General features: G+C 40.1%; 1 protein-coding gene across 1 annotated transcript; it reads right to left on the bottom strand.

The window, feature by feature from the left end:
* Positions 1 to 10192: 10192 nt before the first annotated feature.
* LOC307062790 (splicing factor 1-like) lies at positions 10193 to 12097 on the bottom strand (the record flags this gene model as incomplete). The annotated part of the gene is given in 3 exon segments (XM_079718654.1): positions 10193 to 10419; positions 10422 to 10759; positions 10761 to 12097. Coding segments are annotated over 3 exon segments (1902 nt in total).
* Between the last annotated feature and the right edge of the window lie 395 nt (positions 12098 to 12492).

The raw sequence follows: 12492 nt of genomic DNA, 5'->3' as shown, positions 1-12492 counted from the left end.
TGTCCCTGCTGTGAAAAGAAAAAGTATTCACCAAGGAGCTGAGAAATGTTAGCATACACTGGCAGCAATTGCAAGATAATGCCTGAGTGTGCATCTTGATGGGGCTGGAACAGTGAAGGAAGGATAAATGAATGGAAGGGAAAGTTTGTCAATATGGGGGAATTCTCTCAGGACTCAAAATTTAACATATTGGCAAGGATGCCTGAAATTATATGTATGTAGAACAGCTATGGTTTATAGTAAATGAGTTAGACCTTTCATAACTCTCTCAACAAAGTACAGATTTTCAGCTCAAATGGCTCTGAAATGTGGGCATGTTGGAATGAATGTTATCTAAGACCTGAGAACCTGGTGACTGAAAATGATCCCCAGGATGATCCAGAAAGCACTCCTTCACACACAGAGAGATAAGAAATGTACTAGTGAGGGAGGCATTGGCATATCTGAGAAAGTTAGTGGTGGCTGTCCTTTGTGAGCAAGGAATGATGGTAAGATATTCAGCTTTGATTTGTCTACCTAATGTCAATGGAGAGGTCAGGATTCTTGAATAGCAGACATAGGGTGTCTTCATATAACCATTAGGTGCACGATGACTGGCAATCCGTACGCACTTTAACCATAGGCATCACTGACGGTGGCAAGAGACCAGGTGGTTTCTGCCTAGAAGCAAAATAGGTGGGCAGTCAATTAATTTGTTGCTTGACATAAGTAACCAGAAAATATCAAGAGTGAATGACTGTTAAACAAAAGAAGGCTGATGTTAAATGTCACGGTGAACAGTCACAGTACATTGAAAGTTTTCCAGACTTGAGATATTTCTCAGCCTAGAGTACATTGATTAAACTGGAGGCCAGGTACTCTTGAGGAAGTACAAAATGTCACAGCAAGTATGTACAATCACTATTTTTCTCTCAAAGGGACTTGAGCCCACTTATGAGAGTAGATATCTATTGGGAAAGGAAAATATACAGAATTTCATGGACTGCTCGATGCAGGATATTAGTTGACATTAATGTCATGGGGATCAAAATAATGCAATGCACTTTCCCTATAAAACCCAGGTGACAGAGTCAATGCCGAAACTCATCTCATCATAGGTCCAATGGTCTACTGAATAATTCTAAAACTATTTCTCCACACTTGATTTTATCATAAGAATAAATAGACAGCAATGGAATCCTCACATGGGTTCTCTGACCTGTGAAGTCATTCACATTATAATTTAAAAAAAGACCAAGTGAACATTTCTGAAACTGTACCTCTTCCTCCACCCCAGACTGGGACAAAATAATAAATCAGAAACAATATCATATTCCATTTGAAATGGCAAAGATCAGAGCCATGTTCAAAGAATTAAAGGATGTAAAAGTGCTAGCCACCATCACATCACTATTTAATTTATAGCTTTGATATATACAGAAACAAGAAGAATCATAGGCAGGTAACATGGACCTAAATTTAACCAAGTGATAATTCCAGTCTTAGCTGCTGTCCAAAGTTAGTGTACTTTTTTTTTATTAATAAAAATGATTAACTCAGACTCTGGAATTTTCTGCTAATCTAATAACAGGGTTCTTTTTGATTTCCATGAGAAAGGATAATCAGAAAGAACATTTGCCTGAGAGGCACAGCAATGTATATTCACACTATTTCCCCAGGTTAAGGTCACTTTTCTGCTCTGCCACATTATCAAGTTGGGTAGTTGCAACATAGCCTTTACTGCCCAAAGTATACTATTTGGACCTTTTCAAAGAAAGTTTTTGCCCTTGTCTAGTGTATGCTAGAACATCCCTTCTAATGTAATGAAAAATTATTTCATCTTGCACATCCTACCACTGAAAAGAGCATGAAGCTCTCTAAGCCCCTTTGCCTTTTGAAGGTAATATATAAACCATTTAGTCATACTACTACAACCCACTTATCAGGTGAATCATAAAGTTTCAAATTTTAAATGGGCCTAAGCAAGAGAGTGTTCTGTAGGACATTCAGACTGATGTTCAAATGACTGCAATTTAGTTCATAGGACCCAGCCAATGCCAGAACATAAAAGGAATAAAGGATAGGATAGTGTGTGGACTCTCTGGCAAGTATAAATAAAAGTCATCAAAATTTTAAAATTTTCATGAAGAAAAAATGCATGTAAAATATGAAGAAACAAATATAAAACTTGTGAAAACTTGCAACTTATAACAAAGGACTGATTTCCACAACTAGTTAAAAAATAAGAAAAAATAATAATAAAGATTAACAATCCAAAGAAATTTGACAAAGGATGTGAAGTTAGTTCACAAACCAAGAAATTAAAATGAAAATTCAATGTTATTTAGAATAAGAAAAAACGTAGATTAGTATTTTTTGTCCTTTAGTTTATAATGTATTTAATTTTTTTAAATTTTATATTGGAGTATAGTTGATTTACAATATTGTGTTGACTTCAGGCATATAGCAGAATGATTCAGTCATACAGATACATGTATCTATTCTTTTTAAAATTCTTTTCCCATTTAGGTTATTACAGAATACTGAGCAGAGTTCTCTGTGCTATACAGTAGGTCCTTGTTGGTTATCTATTTTAAATATAGCAGTGTGTACATGCCAACCCCAAACCCCTAATCTATCCCTCCCCCCTCTCATCCCCCTTGGTAACCTTAAGTTCGTTCTCTAAGTCTGTGAGTCTGTTTCTGTTTTGTAAATAAGTTCATTTGTATCATTATTTTTAGATTCCACATATAAGTGATATCATATGATACTTGCCTTTCTCTGTCTGACTTCACTTAGTTTGATAATCACTTAGTTTGATAATCACCTGGTCCATCCATGTTGTTGCAAATGGCATTATTTCATTTGTTTTAATGGCTGAATAATGTCCCACTGTATATCTGTACCACATCCTCTTTCTCCATTCACCTGTTGATGGACGTTTAGGTTGCCTCCATGTCTTGGCTATTGTAAACAGTGCTGTAATGAATATTGGGGTGCATGTATCCTTTCGAACCATGTTTTTCTCCAGAGATATGCCCAGGAGTGGGATTGCTGAATCATATGATAGCTCTATTTTTAGTTTCTTAAGGACCCTCCATACTGTTCTCCATAGTAGCTGTATCAATTTACATTCCCACCAAGAGTGTAAGAGGGTTCCCTTTTCTCCACATCCTCTCCAGAATTTATTGTTTGTAGACTCTTTGATGATGACCATTCTCACTGCTATGAGGTGACATCTCATTGTAGTTTGATTTGCATTTCTCTAATAATAAGCCACATAGATTAGTTTTTAATCCCTCAAGTGATCAAAGTTTCCAAAGGTGGATAACACACTATGTCAGAAGATCTGGGGGTGGGGGTGGGGGGTTCAATATTTTCATACACTGTTGGTAGAAAAGTAAATTAGTATGATCACTGTGGGGACAATTTTGTATTTGTGAGTGTGTGTGTACATATACATATATACTTATATTTGCAACTGTACAAAAAACCAAACAAAACATATACATGGTTATTTATTGCATCATTATATATAGTGGCAAAAGATTAGATCAAGTCAACCAAATTTTTCTGGAGGATTAGTTATATAAATCATAAAGTCATTAAACAAAAGAGGCAGTCCTTTTAATATGGAGGAATTTCCAAGATACATTTTTTGGTGAAATAATTAAGTAGAAAAGGGTGAGGAATATGCTACTACTTGTGTAGTAAATAAAGGAATTTTAAACATATTGCCTTGTGTATGCATAGAATATTTCTGGAAGCACACAGGCACTCTTAACAATTTTCACCTCTGCAGTGGTAAATTGACTCTGTTGATCTTCAGAGTCAGGAATAGAAAAATATTTACTTTGTACCCTGATACCATTTTTTACCCTTTAAATTTTTATCCCTGGGTATATACTACTTTATAAGTATGGAACATTTAAACATAAATTAATAGAAAATACAACAAATCTGACTTAGACAAAATGGCATAGTTAAATAACAGTAAGTTACCAGTAGTCTTCTCCCTGTTTCTACTGGACTACCACTCACACGTAACATCAGAACCCATGAGATGCTGTCCTACATTGTGATGGAGACATGTTCAGGTGCTATACAGTGGTAACAACAATTTGTGGCAGAATGTCAAAAAGATACACAACTAAATTTGTCTTTTAAAGAAAGAATATAACTCTGTCTCAAAAGTCTCAGCAAACATCTCAATTTCTCATGGTCTTTGCTTAGAAAGCATGCCTGTTTGGATCTCTCTACACTGAGTGGTTAGGACCCATTACTGCCCTCCAGGGTAACAGCAGGATGGGAAAAAGCATGCAGATCAAACAGGTGGTTTCCCAAGGGCAATTCTGGAAACTCTTTAACCAAAATTAGTTTAGGATATTAGCAATTTATTGTTAACGTATTTATATAGGATGTATAGTTTTGAGAAATAATGGTATTTATAAAGAAATGTTTGAAAAATATTCAGTAAACATCTACATTGTAATTTAACCAGGCCAACAGAGAGCTTAGATTTTGCCATTTATGATTGCCCTTTGGAAATGATTTTACGGAACGAGTCTCATTAACATTTTTTTGAGGGAAGTTAGAAGAAAAATTTCGATGTTTACTTAACTCCTGCTTTTAAAGGCATTGCTAATTACACTGGTGTAATTTTTACAGGGAACTTTGGGATAAAATTAATTTTTCACCATAAGATGAGCAATTGGTTTGCTTCTATTTTTTTGTTATTGTGCAATATCAATCTACTTAATTCCTCATTTCATTTTCATTTCCAAAGCTTACAGCCAGATCTATGGCCCATTGTTTGTTTATACTGGACTTATACATTTTTGTGGTCCTAATTGATTCCGCGTTTTAAATCCCTACTCCTCTTTTTATGATCACCTTATGTTCCCTACATTTTTCTCATATTTTATGATAAACTTTATAGGGGAAAGCAGGATGGAAGAACACAGTTAAAAGTATAGGCTGTTTGAAATCCAAGATATTTTGTTGAATTTGGGCTCAATTTAGGCTATATTTTGATACATATATCATTCTGGGACACATCATCTTCCATCATAACTCAGAGGCTGACTAATTACTCCTGGTCTCTGTGACTAACTCAAGATAATGGCATGCCAATTTAGTAAGAACATATGTTTTCTCATGAATCTAAGTATTCTAAAAGCCCTGCAGTGTGTTCTTTCCCTAAGAATTTTTACAAAAGACAAAAGCTAAAAATAATGAAAAAGCCAAGGCCTTCAAATTTATTTCCAAACTAACATTATTTGTTTCTCACAGATTTGGCATTATATGAGATTTATAAAAATGTGCTTTCAGGACAAAGCTCGCCATCAAAAGAGAGGAACTTACCGAGGGGATGGAAAGAAACTTGAAAGTAGAGAACACACGCAGGAGGGGTACATGAGAAGAAGGAAAATTTTTTTAAATAGAAGACTAATATTTAAAAAAAACACAAATAAGTAATAAATATATATGTATATAACCCTTCCACATAATGGAAATTTCAATGTTTCAGTAGGTATCATAAAATCAGGTTTGTAAAATTGTTCCATTGAAGTCTCCTGTTTCCATATTGATTTTCTGTCTAGACGATATATCCATTGATTTAAATATATATATATATATATATATATATATATATATATATATATATATATATATATATATATATATTAGGATTTAAAAGAGAAAAAATTCAAACAAAAATGGTATGTCCAGGAAAACAGAGAGTCTGTATTTATATTTTCCCCAATCCATCACTCTTGTTTATATTCTCAAGTGCCACAGCACTCTTTCACTTTAATTATTTTTGTCACTCTTCTTCACAGCATCTTTTCTTCTTTATATTAAATAGAATTGTATTGAGGTATAATAAACATACTATAAAATTTAGTTATGTGTCTACATAATTCTAGAAAATTTTCAGAGTTGTGCTATCATCAAAACAGTTCAGTTTGACATTTTCTTCATTTCAAAGGGATTATTTTCTGCTCATTTGCAGAAAATCCTTCTCACCTCCTTCACCAGGAAACCACTCATCTACTTTCTACCTCTGTAGGCAGATCTTTCATATAAATGGAACCATGAATTATATGATATTTTAAATCTAGTTTCTCCCTATTAGCATAGTATTTTGAAATTTATCCATGCTTTATTATATATGTCTGTAGCACATTTATTTTTGTACCTGAATGGTGTTTCATTGTACTACATTGTGTTGGTTTTCAATGGCTGTGAGAGACATTCTCTCACAGTTCTGGAGGCAAGAAACCTAAATCAAGGTGTTGGTAGAGCCACCCTCTCTCTGAAGAGTCTAGGGGAGAATTTTGCCTCATCCTAACTTCTGGTGATTGCCAGAAATCCCTGGTGTTCCAGGGTTTGTAAAGACATCACTCCAATCTCTGTCCCCATCATCACATGAGGTTCTTCTTTTTGTCTATGTTTTTCCTCTATTTTCTTTTAGTATAAAAATACCAGTCATTGGATTAGGATCCAACTTAATTCAACATGAACTTGTTTAACTAATTACATCTGCAAATACTTGCAAATAAGGTGATATTCCAAGGTTCCAAATGGACATGGATTTATGGGACACAATATACAGCCAGTATACATATTTTATCATTCATCAGTTGATGGAAATGTAGATATTTCCAGCTTTTGTTTATTATGAGTAACACTGCTATGAATATTTGCATGCATGTGGTTATATAAACATAGTTTTCATTTCCCTTATGTAGATATCTAGGTGTGGAATTGTTGTGTAGCATGAGAAATTTAAATTTTACATTAAAATTTTAAGGTATGGAAAGAGCATTTAACTATAAAATATATCATACTGGCAATATGCTAAGCCCCTATGTGTATTATCTCATTTAATTCCTATGGAAACCACATGCAATAGACTGTTGATTGATAAGAGGCATCAGCCAAGTTCTCTCATCATAGTCCAGCAAAAGAAGAGGCTGAACCACAGGGAGGGAAACTAAGGCAAAAAGGTCAGGCAACTTTCACAGGTCTGAGCAAGTTGAGGTAGAGATTTATATATAAAGCATCAGTGAGAAGGAGGAAGCAAAGTCAGCTCTGACTCAAGCTAAGTGAATGTTTCATATTCTCTTTAAAAAGACCCAGAGCCCAAAAGTTTATGCTTGCTTCATTTTCAAATAACCTCACATGAATGATTTCCTGCTGATTATGATAGGCTTGAGAAGTACCAGGAGGTTTTTATCATATTTGTCTAAGCTTCCTGGAGACCGGCAGAAAAATTAATGGAAAATTTGTAAAAAGCTAGATTGACTGTACAGTCTGGTGCCACAGGATATAGTCAGGTACCTGATTCATAATACCCTTTGTTTGAACACTTTATGCATGTGCTCCTACTATAAAAAATAATCAATTTTATGTTATATGATGGCCTTTTATGCTGAAGTTCTAAGATTTCCATTTTCTTGCATAACCTACCTACGATTTCAGCATCATGATTTCTATCTGCATACAATATCTTCACGTTGACTGCATACAATATCTTCACATTGAAAAGTAGAGAACAAAAGCAAATAAGAACTTTTTATACATTTAATATCAAAATTCACTGTTGTTTAGGTTTCTCTTATATTAATAAAGTATTTTATTTATTTTATTCTCAAGTTCACCACACTAAATAGATTGATTAAAGTTACAATTTGAATGTCAAGAGATAGATTTCCCACCTTTTATTCATGGAAGAGAGACATGCAGCAAAAAAAAAAAAAAAAAAAAAAACCGCTTAGAAAAACATTTAAAAATTGCAATAATGTCCAGTAGTAGCCTCTTTTTCAAGTTGTCATAGCTTCCCTACAGTCACAAGGGTAACCTTGATTAATCTGATGGAAAAAGTTAAATAATACTTGACTTTAAAATTCTAATTTCATGTTAACTAGTGTTTAAAACATCATGTCTGGCTTAACTTTTTTACTCCAATACCTAAAACCTATAAATCTTTTCTGTGTTACATTCCTGGCCAGAAAAACCTAGGTGTCCCTCTGATGACAGCATGACCTATACCTGATCTCCGAGCTCCAATACCCTCAGCCTTATCTCTGCTTCTTATTCCCAAAAGGCCTGTGTCCCAAGACCCCAGTGCTTTCTCACTTGGCACACGTATTTGACTCAGCATCATTTCTCCTCTCATACTGTGAACTGGTTTTATATTGTAAAATCCCTTTTTCATTCTCTGTACTTATGGATGACTTTTACATGAACCCCCTTTAAATCATTCCACAGAATTCTCCCTCTATTCATATATATTCTTTAAGCCAATATACTACTTGTTAACTGCTAGGACAAGTAATGCTAAAATGTAACTCAACATAGGGAATTTCTTACAGATCAGAGTCAATCAATGCTCAATCATGAACAAACATAGGGATTGCTATATGATCTTTACCTTTTGGAAAATTATGTGTAAAAGAACTTCACAAATTGAAATAATCCATTTATTCATTGGTTGTAAAAATAAATAGAACAGTAGTGATATGTTCCACCAGGTAGAAAATCTACTGAATGAAGCCTACGGTTTTGGGTTCCACTTCAACACATTCTGGAAAATTACATTACAGACCTGTCAAATACAAATTCCAACCAAAATTTCACGTCTGTACAATATAAAAGCAACAATCTGAAGGACAAAGTGAATCTTGCCTTACCCTAGAAGCCCCAAGGCCATGCTTCCTGTGATTTAACTGTAGTTTTTCAGGGATGAATCCGTTTTCTTAGTAATTTTAACCTTCTCTGACACAAGGAAGAAATAAATACTTGTACCATGTCATTGATAACTCAGTAGAAAACATAGAGTTGGCGGATTTTACTATTTTCTATAATGGCAATTAAAACTAAATCAAAAGTTCCTTCTCCTCAGCAAAGAAGTAAACTATCTAGAATAACTGATTTCTAAAAGTTGGCTTGAAGGAAGAATGTGTACAAGATTTTTTTGTTGTTTTGTTTTTTGTTTTGTTTTTTTTTGAAAACCACACTGCTCTTTTATTCAATGGAACATTCCCCTTTAATACAGTGTTGAATCATACACCAAAAATTTTAAAAAGCCCAGAGAAATTTCTGCAGATAAACCAGTGCAGAGAATGCACATTATACATTATTGTCAACACAATCACTCCATGAAGAGGAAGGAGGAAAAAAAGGAAGCAGAATGGAAAACAAAGGGCTCAAACCCCTAGACACTGCAAAACACTGACATTTGAGACTAAAATAAATTTGAAAAGGAAGCCTTCCAGGAAAGAGAGGAACAAATGGAATCTGAGGCAGCTCAGGTGCTCAGGGGCGTGGAAAGGGCGCTGCTGGCTGGCAGACAAGCCCAGGCAGCGTAGGTGGCCCCGAATGCTGGCAGGGGCGCCAGGACGGATATGGACCCTGGACCTGGGGGTCAACCTGCTAGTCTACAAAGGTGGCAGAGACAAAACCCCACGTTTAAAATTAGGGAAAAAAAATCTCAGGGCGACTATGGCACCTTGAAAATCTTAGAACCAAAGGAACCCCCCACTAGCCTGACATTGATGGCCAAAAGCCTTTGCCTAAGAACCATTTGTTCCTCTCTCCTTAGAAAGAGAAGAACGAGGAATGAAAAAGGGAAAGGAATCTAATTGCAGCAGAAGACCGGGGAGAGCATCTCCTTGGACAGAGTCTGAAGAAAGGAAAAAACAAAGGAAAAAAAATAATAATAAAAAAATTTCACAATATGGAGCCAGTGTGTTCCGATTCCGTCCATAAAAATAACTCAGGCTGCTTTGCCGAACCATCCTGTCCACCAGGGGCGCTGCTGAGGCTGTCTGCCTGGAAGGGTCACCAATGGGTGCTGAAAGTCCTCACTCTCATGTCTCGGGCCATTGCCGCCACGGGGAGGGATCCTGGCGGCCCGGTTTGGGGAGAGGCAAAGGGATTTGGGTGAGGAGAGAAAGAAGACAAAGAAGACACTCGATGCTATGGGGCGCCAGGAGAGCCCAAGCAGGCGCTCCTACTACCACCTGCCCATTCCTAAGCGAGGCCTCGGTCGCTTGGCCCAGCCCGGTGCGTGCACACACACACATGTGTGCACACAATCACATGCGTGTGTCCCAATGTCTGGCTCCATATGGTGAGGTTTGGCATGTGTTTAAACGAGACCAATTCTCTCTATATATAATATATATTTTCTTAAAAACCGAGTCTAGTTCTGTGGTGGAGGCGGTGGGGGAGCTGGAGGCAACCTGAAGGGTGGCATGCCCGCCACCCCCATGCCCATCATGGTGACAAAGTTAGAAGGGTCCATGGGAGGCGGAGGAGGAGGGGGCTGGGCATACATCATGCCAGCGGAACCAGGCAGCGGAGGCGGCGGAGGGGGAGGGGCCCCGGGCGGCAGAGGCGGCTGGACCCCTGGGGGCAGGGGCACCATAGTGGGTTGCCTTGCATCTGAGGGGCTCCTGGAGAAGCTGTGGAAGCCACCTGCTGCTGTTGCCATGGCGGGATGGACCCTGTGCCAGTGCTCGTGGTGGTAGTCGTCGTATTTTGCTGCCATGGCAAAGGGGAACTGGAAGCCATACTGCTGCTGGGCGGAGGGGGTGGCGGAGGCTGCTGTTGCTGCTGCTGCCATGGGGGAAGAGGACCAGAGGGAGGGGGTGGAGGCTGCCCACTGGGAGGCGGCAGCGGCATCATGCCCATAGGTGGCGGTGGCATCATAACTTTTCCTTGATGCAGGCGATAGACCCCAGAGCCCACAGGTGTATTTCCCAGGTACCATTGGAGGAGGGCCATGGTGCCCAGGTGGGTGGGGGCCCTGGTTCATCAGTGGTGGCGGCGGCTGCATCCAAGGAGGGGGTCCATTCGGGTTGTGCTGCATGGGATGTCCACCGTGCCCGCCCGTCAGGCTGGGTAATGGGTGTGGGAAGCTGTGCGGGCCACCTCCGGGCCCACCAGGGCCACCTCCGTGCATGCCATGGTAGGGCTGACTCTCTGACAGGCCAGAATTCATCCAGGGTGGGTGGCTCTGGGTAGTGGACATGAGAGACGGTGGAGGTGGATTGCTGGTGGGAGCAGTGGGCCGAGGCGCACTGGCCAGGGGTGTGGTGGCAGGCCCAGAGGTGGAGCCCACAGATGCGGGCACAGGTGCCTCCCCCAGTTCAGCCATGAGGGACAAGTATTCTTTATCCATCCGTGCTTTATCCTGAGCTGACTGGGGGTCACCAGGCCTTTGGCATTTGCAATCGGAAGCAATGTGGCCAGCCCCTCCACACTTGGTACACACTGTGGTATTGGTAATGCTGCGGGTCTCCGAGCTCTGCCAGGGTCTTAAGATCCTGTTATCGTCTTCCCGAAGGGTCCCATTCAAACGAGCCAACTCTCGAAGCTGCATCTTCCGTAGATCGTTCTGGTCCTCAGGAGTCTCGATACCCTGCTTCAGAATGTTTCTTATCTGTTCTACTGCTTTCTTCACATTCTCCATGGTATTGGCAGTAACCAGGGCATGAAGCGGCTCATCTTCTCCTGGCAGCATCTGTCCATCTTTGCGCCCGACTTTCCCTTCTTTCACAGAGCCTTTCCCCTGGATCATGATCTTGGCATTACACTCCTTCTCTATGTTCTTCAAGGTGTTCCCTCTGGGCCCAATCAGCAGCCCCACAAAGTTGATTTCTGGATACTCATCTTGTGGAATCATTACTTTATCGCTCACACATGTTGCTGGAGGTTTGTAATCTGCAGGTGGCTTGAAATCAGGGTTGAGGGCAACCATTTCCGTGATGAGGTTATGCCGCTCCTCTTCAAGCTTTTTGCGGGTGCGGAACTCGCGAGTGTTAATCCGCTTCCCCTCGCTATTGTAGATGGGCTCAGGGGAAAGGGACCTGTCCTCAGGGTTAGGTAGGATGCCCAAGTCTCCTGTGCGCAGTTTACGAGTCAGGTCTTCTATCTGCAGTTGCACTATATAAGCTCTTTCTTGTTCCCGAGTAAGTCCAGGGGGGATAACTGTAGGCATTCCTGGAATCACCGTCTTCTGTTCCACTGTGTCTTGGTTCCAGCGGCTCCTCTTCCGCTTCTTACTGGGAAAGTCCAGCGACGTGACGTTAGCTCTGGTCGCCATGGCGCCCCCCCAGGGACCGGCACCAACGGCTCCTCTTCAGCGGCGGCGGCGGTTTCTCCTTCGCGAATCTTCTGGGGGAGGGGACCTAACTGTACTGCCACTGAGCGCGCAGAGCCCGTCCTCTCACGGCGGCGGCACGAGACGCACAAAGAGGGAGGAGAGAGGGCGCCACGGGGACGGGGTGGGGACGTCGGGGCCGGAGCCTGGATTGGGCCGGGCCGAGGTAAGGGGTCGAAATAGGCGGCCTCCGATTGGCGGAGCCTTAGCCCTTCTCGATGCGCGCTGGGATTGGCCGGACTGTTAGGCCAGGCGAGGAAATGGCAGCTGAGCCTGGAGGGCTGGGAGGTGTCGCAGCGTGCACTTCATTTGTTCGTGTACAAGTTTTTTATTCCACT

This window comes from Hyperoodon ampullatus, assembly GCF_949752795.1.
Source record: "Hyperoodon ampullatus genome assembly, chromosome: 1".
NCBI lineage: Eukaryota > Metazoa > Chordata > Mammalia > Artiodactyla > Ziphiidae > Hyperoodon > Hyperoodon ampullatus.
Note: the sequence above shows the minus strand (reverse complement) of the source record. Positions and strands in the feature narration are given on the sequence as shown.